The 21,146-nt window shown below is 35.9% G+C and overlaps 1 protein-coding gene and 2 pseudogenes across 1 annotated transcript; all 3 read right to left on the bottom strand.

Annotated features, from left to right (window-relative positions):
- Positions 1-1,252: 1,252 nt before the first annotated feature.
- LOC122702819 lies at positions 1,253-2,214 on the bottom strand (annotated as a pseudogene).
- A 9,041-nt stretch (positions 2,215-11,255) lies between these two features.
- On the bottom strand, positions 11,256-12,203 carry LOC122699893 (annotated as a pseudogene).
- A 5,319-nt stretch (positions 12,204-17,522) lies between these two features.
- LOC122700029 (olfactory receptor 8J1-like) lies at positions 17,523-18,455 on the bottom strand. Its single transcript, XM_043912556.1, has one exon. The coding sequence runs from the start codon at positions 18,453-18,455 to the stop codon at positions 17,523-17,525; it is 933 nt and encodes a 310-aa protein (XP_043768491.1).
- Positions 18,456-21,146: the final 2,691 nt, after the last annotated feature.

Here is a 21,146-nt window from a genome sequence, read left to right as displayed (position 1 = left end):
AGTCCATGGGGTGGTAGAGTCCGACATGACTAAGTGACTGAACTTAACTGAACTCCTAAAACCTATATAAAATTGTAAATCAATAACACTTCATGAAAAAGCAAGCATATCCAAATGTCCCTTATTTTCCTGATTTCACTTCCTCTCAATTGGTTTTCAGTCCTTCCAAAACATAAACCTTTGATATTTGGACATAAAACCCATTGTATATTGCTTTAAAAATAAATGGTGGATTATATTTGAAAGTCTTCATTTAAATGTGAATATTTACAATCTTATATATGAATATTTTCATAATCCCAACCTCATTCAACTTTTCTTAAAATATGGGTTTAGTGATCTTTAGCTGGTGATTCTGATTTTATACGTCTGAGATAGACTCTGGTCACACCTCTATCCATTCAGAGTCAGAGAACAGATTTTAGTGTAAGCTCGCTGATCAAAAACTATCAGAAAACATAACAGAATTTGTTTGGAAAACAGACTGTTTTTGTAGTGGTATAAAGAACTCTGAAAAAGATTGTTCATTGAATGTCCATTGTCTCACAATAAAGTCCATGTATTACTTTGAGTAACGAGATGAAAAATCTTAATGGAATCCATTAAGTTCATGAATAAAATGAGAGCATATTCAAAAACTGACTATGCTTTCATGTTAATATCAAAATTGCATGCTTATAATAAATTCAAAACAAAGTATATTAATTTGAATAAAAGTATCAATCATATTTTGTTTAGCATTCATAATATAAATTCATTTCTACCATATATCTTTCAATCAAACAATATTAAGACAGAGAAGGGAGTTTTATTTTAAAGATAATTGGTATAACTTTATTAAAAAGTGTAAAAATTAATTTAGCCATCTCTAATTGCAATTCTTCAAGATGTATTTATCTACTATGCCCATATATACCCAGGGTAAAAAGAAAAGGAAACCAAACAATAAGAAAGATCAACTTGCTTCTTTCATTTATAGATATTGCTCTGTTCAAGTTTAATTATTTCTTAACATATCTCTCCTGACTCCTGGAAACATTTCTTTTGATCTAGATAACTGAGCACTTAGCAAAGTTAGTGAATATGCTTCATTTCTATATTTATCTCAGAATTCCAGGAATCTCCGTTTATTTTTTAAATCACCATTTCCTAGAAAGAGAATCCTATTTAATTTACAGGATTAGTTGAGAACCTACAAATCACTCATCTAATCTCAGCTTTCTACAACCAATGGCAGCCTATCTTTGTTTATCTATAGAGTTTTAAAGCTAGAATGATTTAAAGAACAGCATGTATTTCTAATAAACATCTTCAGTGCAGCTTTCACATCATTGTTCCTCAGGCTGTAGATCATGGTGTTCAGCATGGGAATCACCAGTGTATAGAACACTGAAGCCATTTTATCAGCACCCATAGAATGGTTAGTCTGAGGCTGCAAATACATAAAAAGTAGAGTTCCATAGAAGACTGAGACTGCTGTCATATGTGAAGCACATGTGGAGAAGGCTTTTTTCCTTCCTTCTGATGAGTGTATCTTTAGAATGGATAGAACAATGTTGAAATAAGATGCTACAACGGTAATTATGGAAAACATCAAATTTGTAGATGCAGATATAAATATTACTGCTTCTGGAACTGAAGTATCAGAGCAAGACAATGCTAACAGAGGGACGGTATCACAGTAAAAATGATTGATTACATTGGAAGAACAATAAGTCATAGAGAATACAGAAGATGAAGTCACGATTGATGTGCAAAAGCTATAGAGGTATGTGAGGGAAACCAGCAGAAGGCAGATCCTCCGAGACACCACCGCCATGTACAGCAGGGGGTTACAAATGGCCACATAGCGGTCATAGGCCATCACAGCTAACATGAGCACTCAGCTACAATGAAAAACAAGAACCCTCCTAGCTGAATGGCACATTCATAGTAGGAGGTGGTGTGTTTCTTTCCTAAGAAGTTGATCAGCATTTTAGGAGCAATGACAGTTGAATTGCCAAGATTGATGATGGCCAAGTGCCTGAGGAAGAAATACATGGGGGTCTGAAGTCGAGAGTCCACACTGGTGAGGGTGATGATGCTTAGGTTGCCTGTCACGGTCAGTCCATAGATGACCAGGAAGACAAAGAAGAGTGGGATCTGGAGGTCTGGACATTCTGAGACTCCTGTGAGAATAAACTCAGTGACTCGGGTGAAATTTCCATGAGCCATGTAAGAGTTTGGATAGTCATCTGTTTGAAGAAAAAAAGAAGTAATCACAAACTTTATGAAACTGTTTTCCAGGACTGTTATTAGATGACAAAAGCAATCCTTTGATGAGATTTCCTATTCATTTCAGTTATTAAACTCAAAGTTCTAGGTCTAGTAAACCAATTTTGCAATCATTTACTGAAGAGAAGAAACGGGTATGGCAAATTAAACAGATGATGCAGTGTAATGTATATTTTGAGAATTTATTTTCTTGTAATCTTATTAAATTATGACTGTTTTAGTAGCTTAAAAATTAGAACAGAGATGCCAATCTGATGCCTCTTGAACAGAGTGTGAGGAAGATATGATGAATTGCAAGTTCCCTAATAATTCAAGATTTCCCAGGTGGCTTAATGGTAAAGAATCTGCCTGCCAATGCAGGATACGCAAGAGACAGAGGTTCTATCCCTGGGTTGGGAAGATCCCTGGGAATAGGAAATGGCAACCTGTTCCAAGATTCTTGCCAGGAAAATTCCATGGACAGAAGACCCTGGTGGGCGACAGTCCTGGTGGGGGTCACAGAGTCAGACATGACTGAGCGACTAAGCACACAAATAATTTGTCATCTATTCTTAATTTCTTAATCTGAGATTTCTTGCTTTTTCTTAAGAATAGATAATTTAGCCAGTACTCTACCCCTTTTCATTTACATTGTCTTTCTATAGCTTCTATTTGGTGTATATTGAACTTGCAATTTTGACTATTTCTGTTAACCTCTTTGCTCATTTTTCACTTTATTACAAAAAAAAAAAAATGGAGACGTGTTCTCAGATCCATTCTTTACATCAACTATTCTCTTGTCAGCTTTAAAAATTTTTTTCTCCTTGAAAATGTTTTCCTCCCTATCTAGCTCTTTTCCTTCTTGCCCACAAGTTGACGCAATTCCTCATATTATTTCAATGTGCTTTTATTTTTAACCATTATTTTTTATTTATACAATTTCATAATGTTATTTTTTGAATTATGTAATACTTCTGAACTCAATTTTAGTTCATCACTTTACTGATATTTTATCAGATTTTTGATATTTTTTCTTCAGTGCAATAATAATAAACATTCTTTTATAGAATTTCTATGGTAATTTCATTACATATATTTTCTAAAGGATCTACATGAGACTATAATACAACTGAATGTTTTGCTAGAGATATTTGAAAGGTGATATTTGACCTCACTAAGTTGAGCTTTTTCTCAATAACAATTGATATCTAGCTGGGGGCACCTGACACAAAGAAGTCTGTTCATAGTCTCTGATCTGAGGACTTGGAGAGAATTTGTAGAGGGTCAAAGCTACATGATCAATTAACATAAGATTTACCTTTTAGCAACAATTAACATATATATGTATGTCTATATACATATGCAATATATTACTAATAATTAATAAAGTAGCAGGAGGAAACTTTTGTAGATGGTGAATATGTTTATGGCATAGATTGTGGTGATGATTTCACTGATACACACATATCTCCAGTCTCATCAAGTTGCATACATTAAACATGTATAGTTTTTTGCATGTCAATCATAATTCAATAGTGTTTTTTAAATCTATATATCATAAATATGTGACTTTATTTTTTTTAATATGTGACTTTAAAAAGACCAGACTGTTGACATTTTCTCTTCTTAACAAAATTAAAACAAAAACTCTACAGTAAGAAAAAAAAAAGTTGTGACAATGAAAAAGAATCAGAGATATAAGACCAAGATTATTTCTAATATTGTTGAATATTTTATACTAGTTTATTTCTGACACCAAACATTCTCTTTGGTTCCTTGAATCATTTTCTTATTTAATTACCATGTATTTGTTGATTTTCTACTTTTGTCAGAAAATAGCTAAGCTTCAGTTGAATTACTTGTCCCTTACCTCATGGACATTCTATTCCAATAATAAGGAAGAGAGAAAGGGCTGGTAACAAAATATATAAACAAGAAAACTGTAGAATATATTCATTTTAATAAGAAGAAGTAACAAAATATACATTAGGATAACCTGAGAGAATTATTTCACACAAGATGTCAAGAGAAGACCTTTTTGAAACATGACATTTGAACTAAAACTAAACGATGAGGAGGAACCAACTTTTGAATGAATCACTGGAAGAACATTCCAGGATTCCAATTTCTTGAAGATGTTGTTTTGGGGTAGAAAATAACTATTTTTTTTTTCCTGTCTGTTTTTATAGCAAAACTTAATGGAGCCAGTGCGACTAAATAATAATGAGGAAAAGGGGACAGTAGAATCATATAATATAGGTCACAGTAAATAGTTGGATTTTATTTTAAGTGAATTCTAAGGCATTGATAAGTTTGAAGGTAGTTAGGGAACTTGGCCGGTTTTAAACTTTAAAAAGATAACTCTTGCTGTTATGAAAATAATTACATAATTGAAAGGAGTTAGAAATCATGAGTAAAAATTTAAAAGTGAGTAAGCAGTTGCTATAGGATTCCTGGTGGAAGATAATGCGCCAAAGTAGAGAAATGGAAATAGAAGATGGTACATTAACAGCTGAGAGCAGAAACAAGAAAGTATTAGCAACGTAATTCATTGTGTGTGCTCTGTGAGAAAGAGATGAGGGAATGACACTGAGATTAGGGACAAAGAATACTTTTGCAATTTTTTTGTGACTGGATCAAATATGGTTTTTCAAATATTTGGGGTTATGATTTAAGATGGAGTGATGAAAGTGATATCATGAACTTATTAAACTTTAGGTGTTTATGAGACATTTAAATATTAATTAGACTTGTAGATATTTAGGAAATGAGCCCTAATGATCATATGATATTTTTTCATCTATTTCAAGATTTTTTCATCTGCTTCAAGTTTTTTTACTTTAATTGTAGCATAACTTCCCAATTTAGGAAATGAGCCCTAATGATCATATGATATTTTTTCATCTATTTCAAGATTTTTTCATCTGCTTCAAGTTTTTTTACTTTAATTGTAGCATAACTTCCCAATAGGTTTCTCAATCTTCCTGCATCCTTTTCCACTGAGGACAACCCTCTCTTTTGAGATTCTAGCTTTTCTTTTGTCCTGTAACACTGCACTACAGGATCTTCTTTCTGTGTCTCTCATGCCTCTTATTTTTCTGAAGAAAAAAATGTTTTTATTGAAGTATAGTTGATTTGGACTTCCCAGGTGGCAGAGCGGTAAAGAATTTGCCTACCAATGAGGGAAACTTGTATTTGATCTCTGGATTGGGGAGATCCCCTGGAGTAGGAAATGGCAACCCACTCCAGTATTTTTGTGTGGAAAATTCCATGGACCTTGTCTATTTTTTAAATTTTGATTTCATGTGATAAAATATGTAATATGAGATCTACCCCATTAAATAATTAATGAACAAACAGTACAGTATTGTAAATTATAGTTAAATGCTATAGAGTAGATCTCTAGATTTTATTCACCTTCCTTAACTGAAACTTTATATACCTGTGGACTAGCAACTCCCTGTATGGTCCAACTTCCAACTTCTGGGCATTTATTGAAAATAATTTCAATCAGGATATTAAAGAGGTGGTGATACCCTGCCAAGTTTTATTTTATTTTATTTTATTTTTAGGAAAAGATATGTCTGCTTATAGATGCAGGTTCTATTCCTGCAGGGTCAGAAAGATACCCTGGAGGAGGAAATAACAACCCACTCCAGCCTTCTGGCCCGGAAAATCCCATGGGGGCTACAGTTCATGGGGTCCCAAAGAGTCGGACACAACTGAGCATGTATGTGTGCATGAAAGCAGACAAGATACAAAATGGATGCAAAGGGATGACGGCGTTTTGAATCTTCAGAATTGCTGATGGTAGTTAGAAATTATTTGAGGTTAAAGTCATTCTCCAAAACTCTTAAAAAATCATCCTATATTTACCAGGCTACTTGCTCAATTTGTAAAATCTTTTCTAAAAAAAAAATAGAAAAAGAAGAAAATGGCCTATGTTGTTAGCACCTGGTAGAGAAAACAAACGAATAAAAATCTTCAAATTTATGCATGGGAGTTGATTCTTATATATAACATGCATATCTTTAAATTAAATTATTTTCAATTTATAAAATAGTTCATGGGTGACACATATTTTAAAATATTGAATTGGGTACATTAATAAAAAAGCCAAATGCTGCATGAGGCTAAATACTAAAAAGTATTTGTTATTGACCTGAAATTTAAATGTAGCTGAATATCCTGTATTTTATCTGCAAATTCTTACCTTACTGGATTCTAATAGTTAGATTGGTGATGATCTGTGTACTCCCTCTGCACTTGCAATATCCAAATGCAGCTTTCAACTTTCACAAGTCAGATAGATATAGGACATGTAGTCAATTCATGGGATTTTAATGCCTTAAATACCATACTATTTCAGGGAAACCAGTTAAAAAAGGAAATAATGAAATTCCTATGACATAAAGAATGATCTGTCAGTGACCATAAAATTGTCTTTAGTCAGAATCTAAGAATTAAGGTGAATTACCAACATTAGGTGATAATCAAAATCAACAGCAATGTTTATCTACTCACATTTAAAGAATAATTGCATTTTCTGCTCTCAAGTTTCTCTGACTTTTCTCAGAGTTAGGAGAATTTATGCTTTTCTTTTCTCTTTCTAATGTTCCTTGAGGAAGTAGCATGGTATTTATTGAGATATTTTTGTTTAAATCATCTGAGAGATTAAAAAATTGTCTGTAGTTTCTGCTAATTATCCAAGATATTCTGCATATTCCCTAGTGAAAAAGTGTAAGGGCAGTTTAAGGAAAGGAAGAAAACAACAAAAATGATCTGTACAGTTCCATGGAGACCTACAGCCATTTTTACGTGTTCATTCATTTACACAGACTCAATGATTATAGTAACAGTGAAAATGTTACTGTATTTGGGCTTTAACTCAGCAAAACTGTAACAGTTCCAAAAGTCATTATATAATTGAAAATGAATCATCATCATCATTGCATGACATTTTTTGAATTTATAATTCCAGTAAAAAAATATGTAGTTGGCACTGAGGTGAAAATATATCATTTAACATACATGAGATAAATATGGGCTATAACAATATACAGAGGAAAACCAAGCTCAGATAAACTATGTAATTTGACCAAAGCCATGATGAAATTAAAGCCTTATCTTTAAGTGAGTGGTATACATACCCTGACCTTTAATATGAAAAATCCATAACAGTTATTGAAATGCAGTGTGTGTTTAAACTATAGTGCTTCCTGAGCTGAGACACCAACACTCTTGGATAATGTTCAGTACAACCTCATGGAAGGTAAAATTTAATATAAGACAGTACATGCTCTCTCATAACATTTTACCTATACCCTCATCCTTATGTATTAGAATTAAGGAAAAATCATAAACAGTTAAAGATGGATCTAAATTGCATAGATGGGTAAGTTTTGGAAAATGTGTCATTTGTTCCTGTTATGGCCATGCTTTCCGGGAAACAAACTCACTCAGAAGGGCAATGCAGATAGTGGAGTGCAGTTTATTACACCGGCGGGCCCAAGGCAGAGTCTCCTCTTAGCCAAGGGCCCCGACCAGCATTTGTGAAAATCTTTTATACCCCATGTGTACGTGTCCAAACCCACCAGCCCAAATCCCTTGAGGCTTACAAAAGAAGGGTAAATACAATCACAATAACCCCATCATTCCCTCGGTTATGTGTTCAAACAGTTAATAATCAATAAGCCTGTGGTTACATTCTGATAGATACTGTCCAGAGGCAGGGGTGATTAGTGTCTGTTTTCTCTTAGGCAATGAGTAACCTGGATGTGATCTTCAAGATTCCCCTGCCCAGAGGGGGTCTTATCCTTCCATTGTCATTCCCACAGGCGCTAAGCACAGAGTTCAGAGTCCATTGGAGAGGCGGCCTCGCATGATCAGCAGGCCTGAGATGGAGTCCAGGCCCTATGAATTCCTTCTTCATTCCTAATACCTAAATCAAGATATAGAATATTTCCAGCACCACAGAAACTTCTCCAATGCTTTATAACCCCTCCACCTGAGAGGGTAACAGGCAGGAAGGCCAGGGGTCTCCAAATGGAGGAAAGAGGCTGCAAGTGCCAGACATTTTTATCTCTCTTAAGCGGCAGGAAGAAACAAACCAGCGATATTTTTTCTTCTCTATACAAATTTAAAAGGAGGTTTCTCTTAAAATGCTGGGTTGCCGTGACATCTGGTTTCACCTGAAGCTAACTACTCTCAAACCTTGAGTTAACCAATACATTTCTTTTTCTTATGGAAATGTTGTCTTAAGCTGTGTTAATGTACCCCAGACTCTATCTTCAAGTTGGTTCCGCCAAATGGCCCAACCTACTTACTCAGGTATTGTTCCCCTAATCTATGTAAATAAAACTATTTGCTGGTATTCTGCCCTTCTACAAGATTCAGGTCAATCGTTTTATGGCCAGGGATGGATTATCTGGTGCCATTCTGAGCTTTAAGACATTCCTTTCTTTTCCTAACAGACTGTGAGTGACTCTATACCACAGAGCTGAAGACTAGGAGGGGGTACTCTTTTGCCCCCTTCTGATGCCTATGTCAGAAGCTTCCTCTATCTCCTTTATACTTTAATAAAACTTTATTACACAAAAGCTCTGAGTGATCCAGCCTCGTCTCTGGCCCCGGATTGAATTCGTCTTCTCTCCTCCGGAGGCCAAGAATCCATCGTCTTATCTTTCAGCCACAACCTTTCACACCCTTCACCCCTCCTGGAATGATGGAAATTTCCCTCATTTAACTCCACAAACATTCTCCCAACTCTAGCAATACTACTCTGTTTTCTATCCCTAAACTTATTATCCTGTTTTCGAATTCCATGTAAGTGGAATCACACAATAAATAATCTCAGTCTGGTATCTTTCACTCAGCATAGTGATTTTGAAATTTATCCATGCGTGATTTTATAACTATATGACATCCCACTGCATGTGTGTACCACAGCTCTTCAAATATTGATGGATATTGTGTTTGTGATGTGCTTATTAAGATGTCTAGTATAAACAGTCCTATGTAAATGAATATGTGAGTATATATACATTACTTTCTCTTAGTTAAGGATCTTAGAATAACTGGGATGTAGGTCACTGTATAATTAACTTTACAAGAAACTTCAAGATAATCAAACTTACTGTAGTATTTTACATTAGCAAAAGCCGTGAATGGGAATTTCATTTTCACCATGTTCTTGCTAATATTTGATGTAAAAATTAATACACACACATATATAAATGGACATTGGGATAAGATAATCCTATTCCCTGGTGGCTCAGACAGTAAAGAATCTGCCTGCAATGTGGGAGATCTGGGTTCAATCCAAGGAGCAAGCATATTTTAATTTCATGGCTGCAGTCACTATCTGCAGTGATTTTGGAGCCCAGAAAAATAAAGTCAGCCACTGTTTCCACTGTTTCCCCATCTATTTGCCATGCAGTGATGGGACCGGATGCCATGATCTTAGTTTTCTGAATGTTGAGCTTTAAGCCAACTTTTTCACTCTCCTTTTTCACTTTCATCAAGAGGTTCTTTAGTTCCTCTTCACTTTCTGCCATAAGGGTGGTGCCATCTGCATATCTGATATTATTGATATTTCTCCCAGCGATCTTGATTCCAGCTTGTGCTTCATCCAGCCCAGCATTTCTCACGATGTGCTCTGCATGTAAGTTAAATAAGCAGGGTGCCAATATAAAGCTTTGCAGTACTCCTTTCCCTATTTGGAGCCAGTCTGTGTTCAAATCTACATCTTATGTTGTCTAAATTTTACCTGTCGACATTTAATTTTTACTTGATTTTTTGAATATTTCCACATGCTAGATAAAACAATTTTTGCATATTTTCTCCCTGATGTTTTATATTTTGATATTTCTGTTTCGTTCTGTGACCCAATATCTTATTGTATTACCAAAGAGATTTTTGCTATCACTAGGGAGAGCAAAGCAGAAAGCAATGGCAACCCACTCCAGTACTCTTGCCTGGAAAATCCCATGGACGGAGGGGCCTGGTAGGCTGTAGTCCATGGGGTCGTGAAGAGTTGGACATGACTGAGTGACTTCACTTTCACTTTTCACTTTCATGCATTGGAGAAGGAAATGGCAACCCACTCCAGTGTTCTTGCCTGGAGAATCCCAGGGACGGGGGAGCCTGGTGGGCTGCCTGTCTATAGAGTCGCACAGAGTCGGACATGACTAAAGTGGCTTAGCAGCAGGGAGAACAAAAAGCTATCTCCTGCCAGAAAAAGTTCACAAGCACAAAACAGATTGGAACCCGGGAGATGAAGTGGGTAGAAGAGGACATGAAGTTGACAAAGTCCCAAACCAAGGTACAGACTAACACTCTGAAGGTCTGAAGGCTGAGAATGGAGCAGGAGAACTGGGAGCGACTCTCTGCTGTCACTTCAAGGATTACTCTAATTTTCTTGTATTGACTATATTGGTTTGTCGGGAACTTAGAATCTGTCTCGAGCATGGTTACATTGTGCTGTGAAGACATGTGAATATTGTTATCTTCTTCTTAAGAGGGTTGATTTATTTGTTCTTTTTTAACTAGAGCAGGAAATTAACAAGGTTTTTGGCAAACTACAGTCTGTCTCATGGGTGATTTCATAAATATTAGTTCTTTTTTTTTTTTTTGGTCTGGGACAACTGAAATCTTCCAGTAACCAACATGGCTCAGTAGAATAAATGAACTTGGCTCAGGATAAGTGAACTGGACAGCTTTTACAAAGAATAAGGATCTCATTTTCATAGATTGTTTCCTTTATGCAATTCATTGCCAACATTTCTGAGACTATTGTCTCAAATTCTGACTTTTTGTTCTTTAGATCAGAAAAAACCAGGTTATTTTTAATATTTCTATTTGAATGATGCAGACTAGAGCCTTGCCTCAAAATAAATAAAATGGGAAAAACACCCATTCCGTTAGCTTCTAATGCTGTTCAGAATCTCCTCCACACAATGTGCCTTTCTTAACCATCTCCTCATTTACCTTAGAGTTAAAAATTACATCAGCTTAAAAGAACAGCATGAATTTGTCAGAAATCTCTTTAAGGCAGCCTTCACGTCCTTGTTCCTCAGGCTGTAGATCATGGGGTTCAGCATGGGAATCACCAGTGTATAGAACACTGAAGCCATTTTATCAGCACTCATAGAATGGTAAGTCTGAGGCTGCAAATACATAAAAAGTAGAGTTCCATAGAAGACTGACACTGCCATCATATGTGAAGCACATGTGGAGAAGGCTCTTTTTCTTCCTTCTGATGAGTGTATCCTTAGAATGGACAGAACAATGTTGAAATAAGGTGCTACAACGGTCATTATGGAAAACACCAAATTTGTAGATGCAGATACAAATACTACTGTTTCTGGAAAGGAAGTATCAGAGCAAGACAATGCTACCAGAGGGACGATATCACAGTAAAAATGATTGATTATGTTGGAAGAGCAATAAGTCATAGAGAATACAGAAAATGAAGCCACAATAGCTGTGGAAAAGCTATAGAGGTATGTTAGGAAAACTAGCAGAAAGCAGATCCTCCGAGACACCACCACCATGTAGAGCAAGGGGTTACAAATGGCCAGATAGCGGTCATAGGCCATCACTGCTAAAATGAAAATTTCAGCTATGATGAAAACCAAGAACATGCCTAGTTGGGTGGCACACTCATAGAAAGAGGTGGTGTGTTTCTTTACTAAGAAGTTGATCAGCATTTTAGGAGCAATGACAGTTGAATTGCCAAGATTGACGATGGCCAAGTGCCTGAGGAAGAAATACATGGGGGTCTGAAGTCGAGGGTCCACACTGGTGAGGGTGATGATGTTTAGGTTGCCTGTCACGGTCAGTCCATAGATGACCAGGAAGACAAAGAAGAGTGGGATCTGGAGGTCTGGACGTTCTGAGACTCCTGTGAGAATAAACTCAGTGACTCAGGTGAAATTTCCATGAGCCATGGTAAAGTTTGGAGAGTCATCTGTTTGAGCAAGAAAGGAGAAATTGTTACAGTTTTTAAAAATTGTATTTCCTAGGAGTGCCAGTAGATGGCATGGGCAATGCCTAGGGTGAGATTTCCAAGAATCATGTTTCTAAATTATACCAGCTCCTCTATTTCTGCTGAAATTTAATGTGTTGCTGGCTACATACACTTTTTAAATGACAAAAAAAAAAAAAAAAAAAAAATAAATGAACCACTTTAAATCACTAATATTATATCCATCCTCTAAATTTCTCTTTCAAAATTCCACATTTTATTATTTGCCAGTTTCAATAATACTTTGCCATTCTACACACTCCTACTTCCTTAGGTCAAGCTTTCATTAACACTGTCATTGATGACTATATCATTTTGATCTCCATGTCTTTGGCTGATAGACAAATAACAGTCTCTAATATTTTTTTAGTAGTCAAATTTGTAATCTGTGATATATTTTTTAGAATAATTGAAAAAAAAAAAAAAGATTTAGCCTCATATTCAATGCATTCCACATTCAGGTCTGCATCACCTTTCTACTTTAACATCACCTCACTCAGCATACACTCAGCCCAACATTTTTTTTTTCTTCCTCTTGCCGTCTGTGTCCCTGCTGATATTCAAAATTACCAGTTGAACTAACAACAACCTAAAAAATAAACATTTCTTCCTAGGTTCTATTTTCTTATTAAGATACTACAGAGTTTCTGTCCTGTTAAACCAAGAAACTAGTCTGATTCAAAAATGGGTTTAAGGATGGAAGGCAATACTGCACTTTGTGGAGCCAGTTCTATTGCTTTTTCCTAGATGACATTGTCTGCTGTTTCTCTACTGTGTCCCATTCAGCTTTCAGGCCCTTTCCTCTTTCACAGAGAAGAACCAAGTGTTGCCTGATCTGCTTTCATGGGTTTTCTTGTAGAATGTGAGACACGCTGAATTAGGCAAAGGAATTCAAACATCTGCTACCAATCACCATTTTGAAGTCTTCAGTTCTGCTAAGGATTAGTCTAACATTTATTGAGTGTATCTTCATTTTCAGTGTCTTTTATTATTTTCTTTTAAATTTCCAGATTATTTTACCCTACCCATTCATTTTTAATTTTAATTTTCTCCTTAAGAATATATAACATGAGATCTGTTCCATTAAAAGATTTATGGCTGAATAGACTAGCATTCTTAATTATAGGCACAATGCTGCTCCTCTCTAGAACTTATTCATCTTCCATTACTGAAATTTGATATCTGTTGATTAGCAGTTCTTCATATGGTCCAAATTACAACTTCTGGGTACTTATAAAAAAGAATTGCTATAAGGATCTTAAAGAGATAGTGATACTCTGCCCATTCTTCTTATTTTACGAAGGATATCTTTGGTCATTTTTGACCATTCTGATGCAACATTTATATGCTTCTATTTAGGGCCAACCATTAGAACACACAGGATACAAAAAGTATGCAAAGATGTAACTGATATTTCAATCTTCAAACCTGGTGATAAGAGTTAGGAACTACTTGAGGTCCATGGCTTTCTCCTTAACTCTTAAAAAAGTATTCTATGCATTTACTAGTTTACTCAATCAGTTAGTAAAGTCTTACCTGAAAACAAAAACAAGAACAACAAAAAACCAAGTAGCAAGCAACCGTTAGGGAAAACAAACAACTAAAAATTCTCCAAGTTCATGTGTGGGAATTGATTCTCATATAGAAGAATATACATATCCTTATATTAAGATTATTTTCAGTTTATAAAATGCTTCATGGGTAATACATATCTTAAAGTATTTTTTCAAATATTGCATTGGATATATTTATAGAAAATTCAAATATTTTATGAGACAGGCACTAAAAAGTATTTGTCATTGATCTGAAATTTAAATGCAACTGAACATCTTATGTTTTATCTGGACATTCTAACCTTACTGGATTTTAATAGACTAGATTTCTCATGATTTTTTCAGATATATCTAACTCCCTCTGCACTTATAATATCCAAATCTAACTTTCAGTTTTCATAAATAAAATAGATATATGACATCTAGTCAGTTCATAGGTAATGCCCTGACACTACCACAGTATTCCAGGGAAACAAGTTAACAACAACAAAAAATAATAATAATGGAATTTTTGTGGTTAAAGAATATCTGTCAGTGTCCATAAAAGTGTTCATAGTCAGAATCTAAGAAACAAAGGAAATTACCAATGTCAAGGTGATAATCAAAATCAACAATTTCTGTCTACTCACGTTAATGAAGAACTGGATTTTCTCTTCTTATATTTCTCTGACTTTTCTTTGAGTAGAGAGAATTTATGCTTTTCCTCTCTCTTTGTGATGTTTCCTGAGGAAGTATCAATAGCATGCGACTTATTCAAATGATTTTGCTTAAATCTTCTGAGAGATTTAAAAAAGATTGCTTGGGTGCCTGCCTATCCTCCAGGATATCCTGCCTATTCTTTAGTGAAAAGTTGTAAGGAATAATGTAAAGAAAGGAAGGAAACAGCATAATGATCTTTACAGTTCCATGGAGACCCGCATGACATAAAAATACTCAATTACTGACACAGAGTCAATGGTCAGAACGACAATGAAAAAGACTAAAGTGCTTTATTGCTGCAAAATTGGAAGTTTCAATAGTCATGATAAAATTGAAAATTAATCACTACCATTGCATATATTTTTCCTATTTATTATTCCAGTAAAAATATGTCATGGGTGCTGCATTAAAAATATACCATTTAACCTATATGAGGTGAATATCACTATTCCCAGGTTCAGAGGACGCTGCACTCAGATAAACCATGTGATTTGACCAAAGGTGTGTAATTGATGACTAGAAGATTTGAAATTAAAGCCTTGTCTTTAAATGAGTGATACACAGGCATTTTCTTTTCATATGACAAACACATAACAATTATTGTAATGCAATGTGTTGCAATAATAGTTGTCTAAACCATAGTGTTTCCTGAGCTGAAATTTACCACTTTTGCATAATGTTCACATAGCCTCATAGAAGATAAAATCTAATATAAGGAAATACATTCCCTCTCATAACATTTAACCTATGTTCTCTTCTTCTATGAATTCCTTTTGCTTTAGAATTGAGGAAAATTTGCATACAGTAAAAGATGGTGTTAAATTGTACAGATGGGTAAGTTTGGAAAATGTGCCATTTGTTCCTAATACCTAATACATTTCAACACCACAGACATTTCCCTGGTACTTTGTAACCCCCGCTTCTTGGCTCCTCCCATCATAAAGGCAATTTCCCTCAGACCTTAACTTCCCAAACAGCTCGCTCTCACCTAGAGCAAATGCTGCTCTGGTTTCTATCCCTACTCTCATTTTCCCTGTTTCTGAATTTCACATAAGTGAAACCACACAATAAATATTCTTAGCTCCATCTTGCACTCAGCTCAATTGTTTTGAAATTCAGCTGTGCTGAGTTTATATGGATGCATAACAGTCCTCTGCATACATATATCCCATCTTACTAGTTCTCCTACCAATAGATATTTGAGTTTTGGTTTATTATAAAATATCTTGTATAAACACCCTTATAAAAGCATATGTGTGTATATATGTATTATTTTTACTAGTTATAGATCTAAGAGGCAATTACTGTAACATAAGCAGCTGCATTTTTAACTTTATAAGAACCTAACTTTCTGAACTTACGGTAACATTTTACATCACCAAAAGCCATGTGTGGATTCGATTTGCCCCATCTCCTTGGCAATATTTGATGCAAACATTTTAAAAATAACTTATAAATGGAATTGGGATAAAATAATCTCATTGTGAGTTGAATTTTCATTTACTTGGTGGCTAGTGAAAGTGGACACTTTTCTATGCACTTTGCTATTCATATACCCACATCTTACAGTTCTAAAATTTGCCCATTTTAATTGTTTTCTTCTTTTTATTGATTGTTTGAATACTAAAAGTTTGCTAGATAAAACTACTTTTTCAGATTTTTTTTTCCCCCTAGACTCTCTTGCTTCTGATGTTTCTGTTAAGTTCTGTCTCAAGTTGCTACAGTGATACAAAGCAGAGTTGTGCGACCAGTAGGAAGGGCAGAAAACCCTCTCCCGCCAAAAAGTTCCAATCAAAGCAGTTTGGGATACAGGAGACAGGAGATGAAGTGGGTAGCAGAAGCCATAAAACTGATAAAACTGCAAGCTGAGGCAAGTAGAGGAACATTCTGAAGACAGGAAAGGAAGAAGGAAAACTGAAAATCTCTCTCTGTTATCACTTCAAAAGAAAGAAAGAAAAGAAAGTGAAGAAGCTCAGTCGTGTCCGACTCTTTGCGACCCCGTGGACTAATGCCCAACAGGCTCCTCAGTCCATGGGATTCTCCAGGCAAGAGGACTGGAGTGGGTTGCCATTTCCTTCTCCAGGGGATCTTCCCAACCCAGAGATCGAATTCAGGTCTCCCTCAATGCAGGCAGACGCTTTACCCTCTGAGACACGAGGGAAGCCCCAAGAATACTGGAGTCGATTGCTCTGCCCTCCTCCAGGGGATCTTCCCAGCCCAGGAATCAAACTCAGATCTCTCACATTGCAGGCAGATTCTTTACCATCTGAGCCACCAGGGAAGCCCTATCACTTCAAGCATTACTCTCATTTTGTTGCATTGAATATACTGGTGTGTTAGGAAATCTGGAGTCTATTTTGGACATGGTGACACTCTGCTCTGAAGATATCTGAATATTGTCATCTTCTTAAGTGAGTTGATTTTATTTGTTCTTTTTCTTTTTCAGAATTAACAAGGTTTGTGTTAAACTACAGACTCTACCTCATGGGTGATTTCATAAATACTAGTTCATATTTTAGCCTTGTCTGGGGTACTAGAATTGTCTCCCACAGCCACATGCATCAGGATAAGTGAACTGGAAAATTCATACAAAGAATAAGGATCTGACTTTCATTGGCTCTTTTTTCCCCTTCAATTTAGCCCCCAAATTCTGTGACTATTGACTCAAACATTTTTACTCTTTAGATCAGAAAACCTGGGTTGTATTCAAGATTTCTATTGGAATGGTGCAAACTAGGAACTTCCTCAAAAGAGAAATTGCAAAATGAGAAAATAACCCATTCTTTTGGCTTCTAATGCTGTAAGAATCTCCTCCACACAATGGCAGCCTATCTTTTTTTTTTTTTTCCATTTATTTTTATTAGTTGGAGGCTAATTACTTTACAATATTGTAGTGGTTTTTATCATACATTGTCATGAATCAGCCATGGAAGGGGAATAGCAGCTTATCTTAAGCATCTCTTCATTGATCTGTAGAGTTCAAAAAGACATCAACAGCACGAATTTGTCAGAAATCTCTTCAAGGCAGCCTTCACGTCCTTGTTCCTCAGGCTGTAGATCATGGGGTTCAGCATGGGAATCACCAGCGTATAAAACACTGAAGCCATTTTATCAGTTTCTAATGAATGGTTATTTCGAGGCTGTAAATACATGAAAAGCAGAGTTCCATAGAAGACTGACACAGCGGTCATATGTGAAGCGCATGTGGAGAAGGCTCTTTTCCTTCCTTCTGATGAGTGTATCTTTAGAATGGACAGAATGATGTTGAAATAAGATGCTACAACTACAGTTATGGAAAACGTCAAGTTTGTAGATGCAGATACGAACACTGCTGTTTCCGGGAAGGACGTATCAGAGCAGGACAGGGCTAAGAGAGGGACAGTGTCACAGTAAAAGTGATTGATCACATTGAGAGAGCAGTAAGCCATTGAGAATACAGAAAAGGAAGTCACAATCGATGTGGAAAAGCCATAGAGGTATGTGAGGGAAACTAGCAGAAAGCAGACCTGTCGAGATACCACTGCCATGTAGAGCAGGGGCTTACAAATAGCCACGTAGCGGTCATAGGCCATCACTGCTAACATGAGCACCTCAGCTACAATGAAAAACAAGAACCCTCCTAGCTGAATGGCACATTCATAGTAGGAGGTGGTGTGTTTCTTTCCTAAGAAGTTGATCAGCATTTTAGGAGCAATGACAGTTGAATTGCCAAGATTGATGATGGCCAAGTGCCTGAGGAAGAAATACATGGGGGTCTGAAGTCGAGAGTCCACACTGGTGAGGGTGATGATGCTTAGGTTGCCTGTCACAGTCAGTCCATAGATGACCAGGAAGACAAAGAAGAGTGGGATCTGGAGGTCTGGACGTTCTGAGACTCCTGTGAGAATAAACTCAGTGACTTGGGTGAAATTTCCATGAGCCATATAACTGTTTGGAAATTAATCTATTTGGGGAAGAAAAGAAAATGTGGTTACAAACTTCCAAGTAATTATTTTCTTGGATTGTCATTAGATGACAAGGGCAATTCCTGGGGTGGGGTTTCCTGAAATCATGTTTCCAAACTGCATCAGCTCCTCTACTTATGCTGAAATCTAGTATACTCCAGCTTATGTGGTGGTTTAGTCACTAAGTTGTATCTGACTCTTATGACCCCGTGGACTGTAGCCCCCCAGACTCCTCTGTCCATGGGATTTTCCAGGCAAGAACACTAGAGTGGATTGCCATTTCCTTCTCCAGGGAATCTTCCCGACCGAGGAATTGAACCCAGGTCTCCTGCATTGCAGGCAGATTCTCTACCGAATGAGCTTTGAGGGACGCCCATATAGTTTTCCTAGATGGAAAAAATGAAATGTTAAAAAGCAGCCACTGTAAAGCACATTGTATCCATCCTCTAATTTTCTCTGTCAGAGTTCCACATTGTATTTTTTTTTTTTTTTTTGCCAATTTTCATGATATTTGCCATCCTAAGCATCCCCTCACCTACCTCCTGAGATCAAGCCTGTATTAACACTGTCATAGACTATTGTATCCTTCTGGTCTCCACATTGTGATTCATATTAGCTGATAGGCAGATAGCAGTCATTAAAACTTTTAGGTAACATGTAATCTGAGATATTTTTAGAATAATTGATAAAAGCTTTAGCCTTGTTTTCAATGCATTCCACAATCAGATACATATCATTTTTTCTATTCATATCACATTGGACCAGGCTTTTTGAACTCTAAATTTTCATCTCAATCTTTCTGTTTCCCTACTGACATTCAAAAGTACCAGTTGAACTAAGAGCACACAACCTAGAATGTAAACCTTTTATTCTTAGCTGTTATTTTCTCTGCAGAGGTTCTGATTTATCAAACCAGGAATCTAGTCCAATCCAAGGAGTGGTGTTGAGAAAGAAAGGCAATAGTGAAGGTTGCTGAGCCAGTTCTATTCCTCTTTCCTAGACAGTATTTTCTGCTGTTTCTTCTGTGGTGGCCCAGGTGGTAAAGAATCTGCGTGCAATGCAGGAGACCCAGTTTCGATCCCTGGAAGATCCCCTGGAGAAGGAAATGGCTGTTTCTCTACTGAGTCCCACTCCGCTTTCAGGCTCCTTCCTCACGCACAGATAAGGACCAGGTGTTGCCTCGTCTGTTGTCATGGGTTTCATTGTACAAAGAGAGACACATTGGATTAAGCAAAGGGATTCAGATTACTAGTATCAGTCTTACAACTCTGAAGTCTTCAGCTGTGCTAGGATTATTCTAACGCTTACTGATGGTATATTCATTTTCAGTGTCAGTAATTATCTCTTTCTGAAATTCCAGGTTCTTTTACCTTGCCCATTCTTTTTTAATTTTGATTTTAATTTTCTGCTTTAAGAATATATTGCATGTGACCTGCCCCATTAAATGATTAATGGGTCAACTGTACAGTATTGTTAATTAGAGTTACTATATTGTAGAGTGGATCTCTATGTCTCATTCAATCTTATGTAAATGAAACTATATTTGTTGATTAGCAATTCCCCATGTGATTCAACTTACAGCTTCTGGTTATTTATCCAAAAAAACTGCTTCAGTATCTTAAATAGATAGGGATACCCTTCCTATTCTTATTATTTGGGAAAAAAGTATCTCTAGTCATTTTTTAATATCCTAGTGCAACATTTTATATCCTTCCATTGAGGACTAATATTTAGAGTAGACAGAATACAAAAAGTATGCAGTGGGAAGACTGATTTTTCACCCTTCAGTCTTGGTGATAGCCGTGAGGAGTTCTGTGGGGTTCATGACTTTCTCATAACTCTTAACAAATCATTATACTTTTTGACCAGTATAATCACTAAGTTTGTAAAATCTTTCCTGAAAAACAAACAAACAAGTGCTAAGAAACCAGCAAGAAAAACAAACAAGTAAAAATTATTGAAGTTTATGCATGGGAGTTATTTTCATACTGAAGAATATGCATATCCATATATTAAAATTATTTTGGGGCTTCCCTGGTGGTTCAGTGGTAGAGAATTCCCCTGCAGTGTGGGAGACTTGGGTTCAATCCCTGGGTTGGGAAGATCCCTGGAGAAGGGAACAGCTACCCGCTCTGTTATACCCACAATATTCTGTCCTGAAGAACTCCATGGACTGTATAGTCCATGGGGTCACAAAGAGTTGGACATGACTGAACAACTTTCACTTCACTTCTCTTCAGAGTCAATTTTAATATAAATAAAATTATTTTATGTAATAATAATTTTTCATGAATAATACATAGTTTAAATTATTATTTTTCAAATATTACATTGGGTATATTTATAAAAAAATAAATATTATATTAAACAAATACTAAAAAGTATTTGCTATTGATATGAAATTTAAATTTAAATTTCCTGTATTTTATCTGGAAATCCTAACATAAATGGATTCTCTTAGATTAAATTGGTGATGATTATTTTCAGGTACCTGTAACTTCTTCTTCACTTGTAATATCCAAATACCACTTTGGCTTTCACAAATCAAACAATATATGACATATAGTCAAGTCATATGATTAATGCCTTTCAAACTATCATCTTATTCCAGGGAAACCATTTAGCAAAGGAAATAATGAAATTTTTGTGGTGTAAAGAATAAGCAGTCAG

This window comes from Cervus elaphus, chromosome 1, assembly GCF_910594005.1.
Source record: "Cervus elaphus chromosome 1, mCerEla1.1, whole genome shotgun sequence".
Taxonomy (NCBI): domain Eukaryota; kingdom Metazoa; phylum Chordata; class Mammalia; order Artiodactyla; family Cervidae; genus Cervus; species Cervus elaphus.
Note: the sequence above shows the minus strand (reverse complement) of the source record. Positions and strands in the feature narration are given on the sequence as shown.

Coding starts and splice junctions, on each gene's coding strand:
- LOC122700029 (XM_043912556.1), bottom strand. CDS start 18,455: ATGGCTCATGGAAATTTCACCCAAGTCACTGAGTTTATTCTCACAGGA.